This window comes from Zalophus californianus, chromosome 5, assembly GCF_009762305.2.
Source record: "Zalophus californianus isolate mZalCal1 chromosome 5, mZalCal1.pri.v2, whole genome shotgun sequence".
In the NCBI taxonomy this organism is placed as follows: Eukaryota; Metazoa; Chordata; class Mammalia; order Carnivora; family Otariidae; genus Zalophus; species Zalophus californianus.
The window spans coordinates 3,480,647-3,494,962 of record NC_045599.1 but is presented as its reverse complement, the minus strand read 5'-3'; the positions used below and the strand labels follow the sequence as shown (position 1 = coordinate 3,494,962).

The 14,316-nt window shown below is 55.8% G+C and overlaps 2 protein-coding genes across 5 annotated transcripts in view; one reads left to right on the top strand and one right to left on the bottom strand.

Annotated features, from left to right (window-relative positions):
* The window catches only part of PHYKPL (5-phosphohydroxy-L-lysine phospho-lyase), a 35,614-nt gene extending 32,651 nt beyond the window's left edge, over window positions 1-2,963 (top strand). For both annotated transcript variants that reach the window (XM_035727660.1, XM_035727659.1), the window contains exon 13: window positions 2,525-2,963. The gene's annotated coding sequence lies outside the window, so the exon portion shown is untranslated. The remainder of the gene's footprint in view (window positions 1-2,524) is intronic.
* HNRNPAB (heterogeneous nuclear ribonucleoprotein A/B) lies at window positions 92-7,007 on the bottom strand. Of its 3 annotated transcripts, none has more exons than XM_027605601.2 (8): window positions 6,873-7,007; window positions 6,079-6,310; window positions 5,074-5,242; window positions 4,230-4,388; window positions 3,896-4,027; window positions 1,742-1,853; window positions 963-1,103; window positions 92-700 (listed from the first exon to the last, which is right to left on the bottom strand). In XM_027605601.2, exons 1-8 carry the CDS (start codon window positions 6,940-6,942, stop codon window positions 630-632), a joined length of 1,086 nt encoding a protein of 361 aa, XP_027461402.1. In that variant the 5' UTR covers window positions 6,943-7,007; the 3' UTR covers window positions 92-629. The 3 variants fall into 3 exon arrangements, with proteins under 3 accessions (XP_027461402.1, XP_027461403.1, XP_027461404.1); XM_027605602.2 differs by lacking the exon at window positions 6,873-7,007 and adding an exon at window positions 6,394-6,609; XM_027605603.2 differs by lacking the exon at window positions 963-1,103 and having other exon boundaries at window positions 6,873-6,892.
* Window positions 7,008-14,316: the final 7,309 nt, after the last annotated feature.

Sequence of the window (14,316 nt, the reverse complement as noted above, 5' to 3'; positions counted from 1 at the left end):
GTTCAGTCGTGGGTCGTGGAGGGTACTAGGGCTTGAGAGGCTCGGGAGGCCCTTCCCCGCTCTTCACAGCATACCCCACACTCACCCAGGCTTTGGGGGTTTTTAAATTTTTATTTCAAAAGCTTGGATAGCTTCAATATCCAGGTCGTGGCAAAATCAGGACACGTGTAAAATACCTTACAATACATTAGATTCCCAAAAGGTACCAAAAAGTACAGTAAAATTAACACTTCCATTAACAGGAAATGTATGACACAAATAATATAAAATTAAAAGGTGAAAAAAAGGTGACACTGGTTTCCTAAGATACAGTTTACTCTTTACAACCAGGGTCCACAGGTCCAGGCGCGGCAGCAGGAAGCAGACCCTGGCAGCTGGGCTCTGGGGGACCTGGGCATACAATCAGTCAGCCCCTCACGCCGCTCCGGCCTCGGAGACCCCACACGCTGCCTACAACAACTAGAGCTCTGGAAATAGTCAACAGGAGAGTGATTTCCAAGGGGGAAATTTTAAATAAGATGCACATGGGACAGGCCATAGAAAGTATGCCAAGTTAAATTTGGTACGTAATTGTGTTCACTCGAGATCCAAACAAGCGTGTGCGATCGGTCGGGCGTCCTGCCGAAGCCTCAGTACGGCTTGTAGTTGTTCTGGTGGCCACCGCGGCGCTGGCTCTTCCCGTAATTTGTGCTGCCCTGACCTGGGGACAAGAACGACAACGGTCGCAGCTCCGCCTTCCTGAGCCTTCCCCGCCCCTGTGCCAGGCGCTTGGCGGGGACGGGCTCCCCGAGGCCCAGAAGCTCGAGCACTTCTTCCCGTGGCGCTGCCAGTGGCCGCGCCACGCCCCCCAAGCCCAGCCTGTCCGACTCCAAAGCCCCTGCTGCCAGTGGCCCCTGCACTGTCTGTCCTGCCTCCCGGGGGAGGGGGGGTGAGCGGCGGGGGCCTCCCTCTCTCCTACTTACTGTAGTCGTAGCCGGGGCCGTAGCCGTAATAGCCATAGGGCGAGTAGTCGTAGCCGCCATAGCCGGGCCCGTAGCCCTGCTGATAGCCGTAGCCCTGGTTCCAGTAGCTGCCGTAGCCCTGATTCCAACTCTGACTCTGACCTGTGGGGGGAGCAGGGCACAGGGGCCCATGGACCATTTAGCACACGCAGGAGCTAGGATGGAGGAAATCCTGCCCTTTGGGTGGCGGGGTTACTATGGCAACTCAGAGGTAGAAGCCAAGGGGCTGCTGTCCTGGGGTCAAGGGCCCTGGGCCCGACCCCGCGTCGAAAACCCAAGCCTGGGATCGGCCAGGACAGACCGGACCGCTAACTCCTCTCGGGGCAAATGAGGCAGGAGCTCACTCTCTCTCGAATGTCCCTCTCCTCACCCCCCCCACGCTCCCTGGCAGCTTGGCCTTAAAAAAGGATGAAGTTCAGGCTTTGGAGTCAGAGGGGCCTGGACAGAAGGAGGTAAAGCGCCTGGCACAGCCCTGCCCTACCTTTTGCTCACCCGCCCACGGGTGTCGACACTCAGGACCGCCACCAAGCCAAGCGCGCCCCCTTATGCCCCCCGCACCCTGACTGCAATGCGGATGTCCCTCTGCCCTGGGGCCCCAGGCCCCAAGCGAGCCAGACTCCCCCATGCCATGCCAAGCAGCAGCGCCACCGTGTCTCGCCCAGCCTGGCGCAGCACGCACCAGAGGCCGGCAAGAGCCCCCCAGACAAGCACCCATCTTCATGGAACCAAGTTCCACTCACCTCCGCTGCCACCACCGCTGCCTCGGTTCCCTCGGTTGCGGCTCCCACGGCCCCCAGAGCCATACTGCTGCTGCTGATAGACCTCTTTAGGCTGGGCCACCTTGATCTCACACTGAAAGCAGAGAGGACAATGGGTCACACCACTGCGACAAGCTCTCTGGGCAGGTGGACAAAGACCTTTGCTGATGGAGACTCAGCCAATCGGGACCGTCTGCTCAAAACCACAATGCACCCAGGGGGCACGTCAGTGGGGTCATTTGGTGTGGCGTCCTGACTCTTGGGTTTGGGCACAGGTCATGATCTCTGGGTCGTGGGATTCAGTTGTGCATGGGGCTCCGTGCCGAGCGGAGTCTGCTAAGGTTTCTCTCTCCCTGTCCCCCCAACGCGCACTCTCTCTCTAAATCCTTAGAACAAGCTAACAAAGATATGCTGAAGTGGGAAGCCACATTTGGGCTAGAAGCTTGCAGTAGCACAACTAAAATCTTAATGGACCAGGGCTCACTAGGGCCTTTTTGGCCAAAACCTCTCCCCAGGGAACGTACTGGGGTGACAGCTATACCCCAGGCCTGCTGATGGCAGCCCAGGGGCAGCTCTGCATCTAACGACTGGGAAGAGAGACAGCAAGGCCAATGCTAACCTAGTGTAGCAAGATCCCACACCCGGGGGACAGGTCTGATGCCAGCCCCGTTCTACTGGGCAAGGGGGACCAGAGGTGGCTTCTCAGATCAGGGGCCTTAAGTGGGGGGGAAGGGGACACTTTCTCATTTTGTCTTTTCTTTACAGAAGGAATGAAGCATCCCACACAAACACACTGAGGTGGCGACCCTGACCCCCGGCTTTGAGGAGGAAAGCCACTGAGGCTCAAGGTGGGGCTTCCTGGCGGCCACACTGCTCCCCCCTTCCCCCAACCACTGGCCTGTTGTTGGGAAGGGCCAGATAGCGGTGTCCCCTTAGGAGCCAAAGAGTCAAGTTTCCTTTTTGCTCAAAATTCTGCCCACTGTGGGTGGGGTTAGGGTCAGGGACCTCCCACCACCCAGTTGCCTAAGTAAATCAGGAGTTTACTTTTTAAAGTACGTACCCTGGCACATATACTCCCCTTATTAGGACCTAGTATGTCAGCATTCAGGCATACTCTAACGAACCAGGAAACCACCCCCACACCAAGTGATGCCACGTGATGTCTTGTTTAATTAAAAATGCTGAATACATTTATTTCAAAACCCACCACCAGTAACAGTTGCCTACCTTACAGGTACTTCCTGCCCGTTTCACATTAAGACACAGGAAAAAAAAAAAGTCCTGTGCATTCACTGTGCACTGGGGGGAACAGCTCTTAGCCAGCTGCTGCGCCTAAGATTCAAACTCATTTGACGTAAACTTTAAGGGCCCAATCCTAAATCCAGTCTAACTTCCCAGCCAGGATTAAGACTTCTAGAAGCCCCACCCTACCTGTCCCACCTTATCTGGCTGCCTCTCCGGCTCAAACCTGCCACACCCGGCCAGCGAGCCACACCCTCACCTGCCTCGAGGCCACCTAGAGAATACCTGCAGCAAACTCCCCTCCACCCCTCCTGGCCTGGCCAGAGTTCAGAGGGAAGGGCTGCAGGTCTCACCTCACCTCAGGCAAAAAAGGACCATGGACACAAGCTGCTAAAACCCTGGGAGCTTTGAGAAGAATCTTCACCTGAGGTGGGAATTGACTAAACCAAGATCCAAAGGGGGTGAGAGTGAACAAAAATTTGGTTGTGACAGAAGAGAGGAAAAAGGTCCATGGCAGGAAAGACTTTACCCAAAAGAAACAAACCCGTAAATGACAGAAATTCTAGAATCTTCTGAGACTTTAACTGCAGACCATGTTCACCTTGGACCCTAGACTGGGAACACTGTGACCTCTAGCTTTCTATCAGGAATCAAAGGGGCTACTCAACATGCTCTAGCCCTTAGAAACCACCGTTTCTCCTGCCTCCCACACATCCTGGGTTTCTGCCAATTCTACCACCAGCCCAGAACTCCCTGAAGGACGGGACCATCGGCCCCAATCAGGACAGCAGGCACGGCAGTAGGGTCAAACTGCCCTGGAGAGGCAGCCCAACTGCCAACCACCCCTGTAAGAGCCAGCTCTCCAGCAGCAGGCCAGAGACAGAGCCACCTTACCTTACTTCCACTGATGGTATGGAACTTTTTCTCCAGAACTTTCTTCACAGGTTCCTCTTCTTTAAAGGTGATGAAAACAAAGCCTCGTCTTTTGTTCAACTTTGGATCCATTGGAAGCTCAATGGCCTCGATCTGGAAACATATGCAAAGCTCAGAACCATATGCCTCTTTCCCACCCCCAGAGCCCATAGGGAACTCCCAGGAGAAAAGACCCATGGAGGCCAGAGTGAACACAGCAACCCTGTAGAGGACTACAGCCAGGAAGGCTGCCAAGGACTAGGGAGAAAGCAACCTCAGGAGAGCCGGCAGGCCACTCCCAGGGTCCCACACTCACCTCCCCAAACTCGCGGAAGTACTCCCTAATCTTCTCCTCAGTGGCTTCAGGATTCAGACCCCCCACAAAAATTTTCTTTACCGGGTCCTTCTTCATGGCCATGGCCTTTTTGGGGTCAATGACACGGCCATCCAGCCTGTGTTCCTTCTGGTCTAGGACCTGTCCCAACAAAAGAAAATTAGGTTGTAACTCAGCAGCACCACCCTCAACAAGGCCCTTCTCTCTGAGCCACGGAGACCTCAACGCTGGTACACAAAACGTGTTCGGCCCCTTCAAACTCCACCCCTAACCTGACTGAGCAACCCAGCGTCATCCCCAAACTTCAAGTACAGCTCGTTTGTCTGAACGCCTACAGACCTCGCCGCCACTGCTTTCCCCGAGGGGGGCAGTCTCAGTTTAAAGCCTGTCTCTTTCACAAGTTAAGCAGCAGTGAGGAAGGCTGGAGGTGGGCTGCTAGGGTTAGAATCCACCCCTTTCTGGCTGTGTGAGCTCTTCTACTTGCACTTCTGAGCCTTTGTTTCATTTTCCATAAAATGGAGCTAAAATAATGCCTAGTTCATTCACAGCAACCCCGGACTTTTCATTCTAGTCCTCACAATAACAGCACATTTGCTTTATCAGTGCCCAGGAGAGAAAGAAAAAAAGGCAACGAACACCAACGACGATCCTCCTGGACCACTCGAACCCATACCCCTCACCACTTAAGCTGTATTCTTTAATCCCTTAAAAAACAGTAGAAGTTCCTCACCTCAACCACCTACAGAATACACCAACTCATCATGCTCTCAGAAGGCTACCCTCTTAGAGCAAACTTAAGGCTGCAGAGACCAAGCCCCCGGCTTACCTTCTCCACACTGGCTGCGTCTTTGAAGAGGATAAACCCAAACCCTCTTGACCGGCCGGTGTTGGGATCCATTTTTATTGTACAGTCAACGACCTCTCCAAATTTGGTAAAGTAATCCTTCAGGTCCTTTTTGCTGGTATCCCAGCTCAGGCCGCCAACGAACATTTTTCTGAAACGGTAAAGACACGTGCCAACGAGCCTCACAAGAAAGCCGCGATCTGAGAAGGGCCGGGCCCGACGAAACCTTCACCGCCAAGGCTCAGAAGCAAAGCCGCCACCGGAGCACGGGCCTGCCCTCAAGAGTCCCCAGGGCTCCTCCCTTCGGGAGGGGTCACCCAATCCGCCCAGTCTTCACTACCCTCGCACACAACCCGGACCCGGGAGAAGCTTCAGCCTGCTCAGCCCCCGACGGGGCAGGGGAAGGAAGGGCACTCTGGCCTGGGGTAGAGGCCCCGAACCCTCACAACTGGAAGTCATTGGACGAGCATGGAGCACGGAAAGCAAAGGGCCGCCGGCCCGGCCTCACCCCCCACCCCCCACCCCCGAGAGCTCGCTCTCAAGGAACTCGAGGCTTCCAGGCTTCCGGGGGCCGGAGACCGCGTTCAGACCGCGTTCAGACCGTGACTCCGCCCTCCGCGGGGCGGGGGGGGGGGGGGAGAGGCAGGCCGCGGCCGGGGCGCGCGCCAACTCCGCCCACGCAGGCCCGCGGAGCCGGAGGCCGGCTCGGCCCCGGGTCCGAGCGCACTCCCTCCCTCTTCCGGGCCGCCCGCTCCCCACCCCCACCCCCGGCCCCGCGCAAGCGGCCCCGGGGCGGCGCCAAAGTCGACCCAACAAACTCCTGCAAACTCCGGCGCGAGCGGCGGCGCGGCGGGCGACGAGGGGCCGGGCGGCGGGCCGCGAGCAGGCCCCGGCCGCCCGCCCGCCCCCTCCCCCCGCCGCGTGGCGCCAACAAAAGGCGGCCCCGGAACAAAGGCGGCGCCCCGGTCGGCCCGCGGCCGCACCTACCCCGCGTCCTCCTCGTTCTTGCTGGCGTTGATCTGGTCGCCCTCGGCGCCGTTCTGGTTGCCGGCCGGGGGCGCCGCGCTCCCGCCTCCGGCGCCCGCCGCGGCCCCGGTGCCGGCCCCCGCCGGCGACTCGCCTTCGGGGGCGGCCTCGTGTCCGTTCTCGGTGGCACCCGTCGTCTCCATGGGCTGCTCCTCACCCGCTTCCGACATGGTAGGCCGGGCCGCGGCGGCTCCTGCAACGAGCGGCCCCAGCGCGTCAGGCGCGCGCGGCTCCCGCCCAGGCTCCCGCCCGCCGCCCGCGGGCCCGGCCGCTCACCTCGCCGCCGATGACGCCGCAGGGCCCGCTCGTCCCCACCCGCAGGAAAGGCGCCGCGGGCTCGGCCGCGCTCACGCCCGCGCTGCCGGGCCTCCCCTCCGTCCGCCGACGGAGCCGCCGCGACCTCGCGCCCTCCGCCGCGCCGCTCGGAGCCCACCGACCAACAGGCTCGCTCGGGCCCGCGCGGTGCCGCCGCCTGACAATGCCGACTCGTGGCGCTCTTTATAATGCCGGGGCCGGGCGCACCTCGCAACAAGGCGCGTGCTCATTGGCTGTGCCCGCCCGCCACTCAACCCCGCGCCAGTGTCCCATTGGCCGCAGCGGCGCGCGCACGCTAAATCCGGGCGGGCTTTGTCCTCGTTTTAGAACCCGCGCGAGTCCGGGCCTTGCGGAGGGCTCCCGGGGCCGGGCGGCAACACAGCGTTCTCCCGAGCGGCGCCGGCAGCCGGAACCCCGCGGCCCAGGGGCCGGAGACCGACCTCTCCGCTCTGTGAGGCCGCAGTCTGTCGTCCCGGTGCGCCCCATCCCAGCATTGGCAGCTTCGCCCATTCTGTTTTCCCCAAAAAGGAACCTGGGCTCTAGGAAGTCTCGCAAATCAAGGTCGCCCGGCTGGAAGTGGTGGGAGAAGTCGGGCTGCCGAGCTCGGGTGCGCAGCGTTCCCTCCGGACGCGGCCCGCCCTCCCCCTTGACCTTGGTGCCCTCACGGCCCCGCGCTCCCGCCCTTTCTGCCGCCTCCCCCAGTGGCGAGCCGCGGAGAAGGGGTGGAGCCCGCCGGGCGTCTGGTGCCAAAGGTGCTCGGGCAGGATGTGGCGGGAGAAGCGGTGGGACGGCGGTGTTCCCCAATCTTAGGTCGTCCGGCACCACCTAGACGACTAGCCTTGTCTTCACACTTTGGGTTAACGTTTTTTATTTGAGTTAATTCATGTTTTCCTGCTGAAATTTCTTTATCAGGAAAATACACCACTTCCCTGAAATCATGAAGTTGGAGGCGGGGAGGGACGAGAAGTTCTCTTTCTCTAATATACTAAACCCCTTCATTTGATCTCCTTGACCACCAAGCTTGGAAGGCCGGCGTAATCCCATGATTCCTTTTAAATCATATGGGTGACGGGGCCCCACATGGACCAGGATTACAACCTCTGAAGCCTGGGGATTACCAGATAGCAACAGAACACAAGTGGCTGACGTTTCCCGCTGGGTTCCTGCAGCCAGGCCCGGTGTGGGGGGCTGGGGGTTCTAGTGCCTCATCTGGTCTCCTAACAACCCAGTGGAAGGTGATACCATCACAAATTTATAAATGAGAAAACTGAAGCCCAGAGCGTTGGCCCAAGACTCACTCCGGAATCGGGCCAGCCAGTGGAGTTGCAGAGAAAATGAAAAATGTGACCATTTCACATTTGGAAAAAATGATCGACTATAGAAAATCCGAAGACTTGGCCACACAGTGCTGCATTTCCCCCAAGGTATCCATCAACTAGGGCAGGGGCACCTGTCCCCAGAGGAGCAAATACCCTCTGGTTCACCACAAGGCCCACCTGACTGGGTCACTTTCAGGCCAGATTCCACAACTGAAACACAGGAGTATCTCCATAAAACTGGGGTCATGTCACTGAAAGCTGATAAAAAGGCTTGTGGGAAGTCCTTCACAAACTCTCCACCGCAGCCCGCGGCCTCCCACAGAAATAAGGGCCAGGGAGGGATGCTGTGCACAGGGGTTGATGGACACAGCTGCTCCAGCAATGAAGATAATACAGGCAATTAAGTTCAAAGTCAAATAGTCTAAATACAGCCACAGGACATAACTACTGATGAGAGCCTGCATTCACTTAATCTCCTGCTCTGCTCCACACAGATGCCTTTGCCCACAACTTGGGAAACACTTTCCTAGACATGTCAAGCCTGAGGATGACAGCATTTGGACAGCACTTTACAATTTGCAAAATGCTTTCCCCAACATTGTTTCATCGGAGCCTCAAAATAATTTTTGTGTGAGGGTATCCATAGTTTATACCCGAAAACACCGATATCACATCTAAAATTGTAGGCACGAAGCCAGCACCTCCAACTCTGCATTGATTCCAGGGCTCCTGGCTACCGAAGGACAAGGGGTCTCTGAGTTCCTGAGTTCCTTGGTCTAAATTAGATCTCTTATCAGATTAAATTATTTTGAGGCTCAAATGAAGCAATAGCTTAGAAAAGAATTTATGGGGTGTCTGGGTGGCACAGTCAGTTAAACTGAGTCTGACTTTTGGTTTCAGCTCAGGTTGTGATCTCAGGGTCGTGGGATCAAGCCCCACGTGGGTCTCCACACTCAGGACGGAATCCACTTGAGATTCTCTCTCCCTCTCCCTCTTCTCCTCTCCCTCCTCTCAAATAAATAAATAACTCTCTCCTTTTTAAATATTTTATTTATTTATTTTTTTGAGAGAGAGCAAAAGATAGCACGAGCAGGGGGGAAAGGCAGAGGGAGAGGGAGAAGCAGACTACTGCAGAGCAGGGAGTCCGATGTGGGGCTCAATCCCAGGACCTGGGATCAGGACCTGAGCGGAAGGCAGACACTTAACCAACTGAGCCACCCAGGTGCCCAATAAATACATCTTTTTTTTTTAAGATTTTATTTATTTATTTGAGAGAGAGAATGAGATAGAGAACACGAGAGGGAAGAGGGTCAGAGGGAGAAGCAGACTCCATGCCGAGCAGGGAGCCTGATGCGGGACTCGATCCCGGGACTCCAGGATCATGACCTGAGCCGAAGGCAGTCGCCCAACCAACTGAGCCACCCAGGTGCCCCCCCAATAAATACATCTTAAGGAAGGAAGGAAGGAAGAAATAAAAGGAAGGAAGGAAGGAAGAAAAGGGAAGAAAGGAAAAAGAAAAGAAAGAAAAAGAAAGAAAGAAAGAAAAAATTTGTAAACTCTAAAGAACTGCAGACAAGAGGGGGTCAGTCTCAGCACAGAATGCTTTTACATTGCCTCCAAAGGTGTCTCTGACATGGGCAGGGCACCGGGCTCTTTGGAAGCAGCAGGAAGGCCCTTTGATGCAAGGATCCCATTCCAGTTATTGGGTCCCTGTTACAGACCCTGAATAGAGGACATCTTTGTGTGAGGTTCTCAAATCAGCAAGGAGCCCAGTTATCCCCTGAAATGCCCTTAAGAGACCCACATAGTACAATCTCCTGGCTTTGAGGATTGAGGCCGTCAGACAGCGTATGTGTAAGAATATATACATTAACCAACCTAGGGGCACCTGGCTGGCTCAGTCGGTTAAACGTCTGTCTTCGGCTCAGTTATGATTCTGGGGTCCTGGGATGGAGCCCTGGATCAGACTTACTGCTCAGCAGGAAATCTGCTTCTCTCTCTCCCTCTGCCCCTCCCCACTGCTCAGTCTCTCTCTCTCAAGTAAATAAAATCTTTAAAAAAAAGTAACCAACCTAGAAGAGAGAGAACATACACAAAATGCATTTTGCAAGTTTTTAAAATTTCAGTTGACCCTTGAACAATGCAGGGGTTAGGGGTGCCGACCCCCTGTATAGTGAAAAATCTGCATATAACTTTTGACTCCCCCCAAAACTGAACTACTCATAGCCTACCGTTGACCGGAAACCTTACCCATAATATAGGTAATTAACAAGTATTTTGTATGTTATATGTAGTACATACTATATTCTTACAATACAGTGAGCCACTGAAAAGACAAACATTATTAGGGAAGTCATAAGGAAGAGAATACATTCACAGTACTGTACCGTATTCATCAAAAAAAAAAAAAATCTGAAAAGGGGGCACCCGGGTGGCTCACTCAAGTTGAGCATCTGACTTCAGCTCAGGTTGTGGTCTCGGGGTCCTGGGATTGAGCTCCCAGCTCAGCAGGGAGTCTGCTTCTCCCTCTCCCTCTGTCGCTCCCCCTGCTTGTGCTCTCTTGCTCTCTCTCTCCCTCTCTAATAAATAAATACAATCTATAAAAAAAAAATCTGTGTGTAAGTGGATCTGCACAGTTCAAACCCATGTTGTTCAGCTGTACATAAATTGATTTTCCTCACATTCTCCTTTATTCTTTTTTGTTTGTTTGTTTTTCTCTGCTGAGCCTACAAGCTGGAAGTCGCAAGAGTGAATTGCCAGGGCATTGTGACTGTGGGCCAGGCCACACTCCTCAGCTCCCCAGGCTCCAGCCCCCCTGCGCCAGGGCTGAGTCTGGCTCCAGCTGGAGGAAGCTTTCTAAAACGCAAGTGGCATCTTCAGGCCTCATGGAGACCCTGGCTGGGCTTCCCAGCACTCTGAGGATGAAGTCCTAGCCCTGAATTCGGGTGAGAGAGGGAGCGAGTGGGGGCTCATGGAAGTCCATGCTCCCCACCAGCCTCCCTTGCAGGGTGGGGTGTGAGTGGCAGGGCCGCTTCCAGGGCTGGGTACGTGAGCCCAGGGGCCTCCCCCAGACCTCTCTTGCCCTGGAGACCACGTGTTCTGCAGAGCGGAGCTATGTCATTGAAAACAGCTGCCCAACCTAGGCCAGACTTGACCTGAGCGAGAAATGATGCTGTAACTATGTCAAGCCACTGAGATTTCAGGGTTTATCTCTAATGACAGCCTAGCCAGCGCTGACCATTCCACACAACGTGTGGGGTCCAGCAGGAGCCACCCCGGCAGCATCTCATGGCCACTCTCCACTCCAGCTGCGCTGAATTTATTTCCGGAAACCCACCTGTGTCCTCCTGCCTCTGGAGGCGCCTCTGCACCTGGTGTTTGCTCTCCCCAGAATACTCTTCCCCAAATCTCACCTGCCTGCTCTACGTATCTGGTGCGGATTGAAGTGTATGCCCTCCAAAAGATATGGTCAACGGTGCATGTGACCTGATTTGGAAACAGGGTTTCTGCAGATGCAGCCGAGTTAAGATGAGGTCCCCCGGGAGTAGTGTGGGCCCTTACTCCAACTTGACTGGTGCCTTCTGACAAGAGAAGACACACAGAGACAGAGACAGAAGAAAAACACCATGATGACGGAGGCCGAGGTTGTAGGGACTGGTCTACAAGCCAGGTGTCTAAGTCAGATCTGGCTGGGCAGCTTAAACAACAAACTTTTTTTTTTTTTAAAGATTTTATTTATTTACTTGACAGAGAAAGACACAGCGAGAGAAGGAACACAAGCAGGGGGAGTGGGAGAGGGAGAAGCAGGCTCTCCTCTGAGCAGGGAGCCCGATGCGGGACTCGATCCCAGGACCCTGGGATCATGACCCGAGCCGAAGGCAGATGCTTCACCGACTGAGCCGCTCAGGTGCCCCTTAAACCACAAACTTATTTCTTATGGTTCTGGAGGCTGGGAGGCCCAGGATCAAGGTGCTCACGGATCCAGTGTCTGGTGAGGACCCGCTTCCTAACTTGCAGATGGCTGTCTTCTTTTATCTTCACACGGCAGAAAAGGGAGAAGCAAGCCCTCTCATGTCTCCCCCTATGAGGGCACTAACCCTGTGGTGGGGGCCCCACCCTCATGACCTCATCTAAACTGAATTGCCTCCCAAAGGCCCCATTCCCAAATATCATCCTGCCGGGGACTAGCGCTTCAACATACAAATCGGTGGGGGACAGAAACATTCAGTCCATGGCACAAAGGGGCACCAAGGAGGGCTGGGCAGACCAGAAGCTTGGAGAGAGGCACGTAGCAGAGTCTCTCCTAGGGCCTTCAGCTGGAGCACGGCCCTCCCACCACCTTGACTTCTGGCTTCCAGAACTGTGAGACAACAAATTTCTGTTGTATGCCCCCCAGCTTGTGCTGCTTTGTTACAGCAGCCTGAGCTGACTAATACAACCTCCACAAGATTTCCACTTCCTCCAGGAAGTGCTCTGCTATGCCCCAAGGAAGGGCCCCTCTCAGAGCACGGACACTGAACTCAATGATATCCGCACGAGGTCAGTCTCCTTCACCCCAGCACCTCCAGTGGGCACCCCAGCACCTACAGAATGAATAAACAGTCTCTCTCTCTTTTTTTAAGACTTTAGCTATTTGCGAGAGAGAGAGAACAAGCAGGGGGGAAGGGCAGAGAGAGGGAGAAGCAGACTCCCCACTGAGCAAGGAGCCCGACGTGGGGCTCTATCCCAGGACCCTGAGATCATGACCTGAGCCGAAGGCAGACGCTTACCTGACTGAGCCACCCGGCGCCCCGAATAAACAGTCTCTTAACCTGGAATTACAAACTGGCCCTTTGCGGGCCGAATCTGACTCTCACACATGCCTGCCTGCTTGCTTGCTTGTTTTGAACATCTTACAAAATTATTTGCCAACATGTACAGAGTATGAAATTTCTACAATATGTCACACTTCCGGTTACCAACCGAAAATAGTTAGATGCAGTCACACTGTGCCACAGTTGCACATGTCCACGATCGGCAGGAGCTAAGACCCACTGCCCCCTCGCAGGTGCCGTCCCGCTAACCCCAGCCCCCGCCAGCTCCTGATATCTTGCCCTCGGGCCCCCTAAAATTACCATTTTCATCAACTGTGAAAGCATCTGAGATGTCAGTCCCTCATGAGGCCTCTGTGAAGCCTGGGCTTCTTCATTTTTTTTTTTTTTTTTTTAAAGATTTGACGGAGAGAGAGAGAGACAGCGAGAGAGGGAACACAAGCAGGGGGAGTGGGAGAGGAGGAAGCAGGCTTCCCGTGGAGCAGGGAGCCCGATGTGGGGCTCGATCCCAGGACCCTGGGATCATGACCTGAGCCGAAGGCAGACCCTCAACAACTTAGCCACCCAGGCACCGCCGGGCTTCTTCATCTTTAAAACAGGGATGGCAGCACCCCAGCAGGGATCGGAGGAAAGATCTGCACGGGGTCTAGCATAGGGCCTGGCAGGCAGGGGGTGGAAAGGAGAGCAGCTCGGATTACTAACAACAATAGCAACAGATCTAAGGGAAGACCCCTTCACCTGCTGAGTTCCCCTGCGACCCTCTCAAGTCAGATCCTCCAAACAGACCTGGAGGAGCTGGAGGAGCTCCACTAGTCGGCAGCAGCCCCCTCCCCATGGGCACATTCTTACAACAGCCGCCCCAGGCCCACCGGAGGCCAATCAGAAATGCCCGGACCACCCTTCCGGAATCGGGAATGGAACACATGGCTCACAGACAGACCTGACTTTCCCAGTGTCCTCTGGAGCTCCTCGGGGCTGCCTACAGGGAACGCCCGGCCTTCACGTCCCGATCCCCTGCAAAGCTCGGAAACCGGATTCCCAGCCCCCGCTCCCCCGCCCCCGGGACTGGACCCCCTCCCTACTGTTACAAAGCATTTTGGGCACCAGGCACTGGAACGGGGACAGACCGAGGACCCCACTGCTGCAGACCAGGTCAGGGATGGCTGACGAAACTGGGCAGGGCACTGCTGCTTCTCAGAGGTCTCGCCAAAGACCAGCCTGGGAGGCTCTTTTCTTTATGGGGTCGCACTGTCCCTTGGAGCCTCGGTTTCTGGTTCTGCAAGAACGACCCCCATTCGCTCACTTATTAACGCCTGGGCTTCCCCTCAACCCCACGCCATTGGCATGCCCACGCCCTCAGGACGGACCTGTTTTCTGAACTCTAACCCCTTGAGGATAACCACCCTGAACAGTCCTGATGTGTCACCAAGCCCCTCCATCTCAGCATGTCCCAGACGGGACACCTCCCCCCGCAGCCCGGCCCCTCCGCGGTGTCCTTGGCTACAGAGAACGCGTCTGCTATTAGCTCCATGCGCGGGCCCAGAGCAGGGGTGGCTCAGCCTCAGTGGCCCTTTTTCCCTCGCCTCCCCCACCCGATCTGCCGTCTGGGCCCCAACAACATCCCTCTCTTCAGGGGCGCCTGGGTGGCTCAGTTGGTTGAGCCACTGCCTTCGGCTCAGGTCATGATCCTGGAGTCCCGGGATCGAGTCCCGCATCAGGCTCCCTGCTCTGCAGGGAGTCTGCTTCTCCCTCTG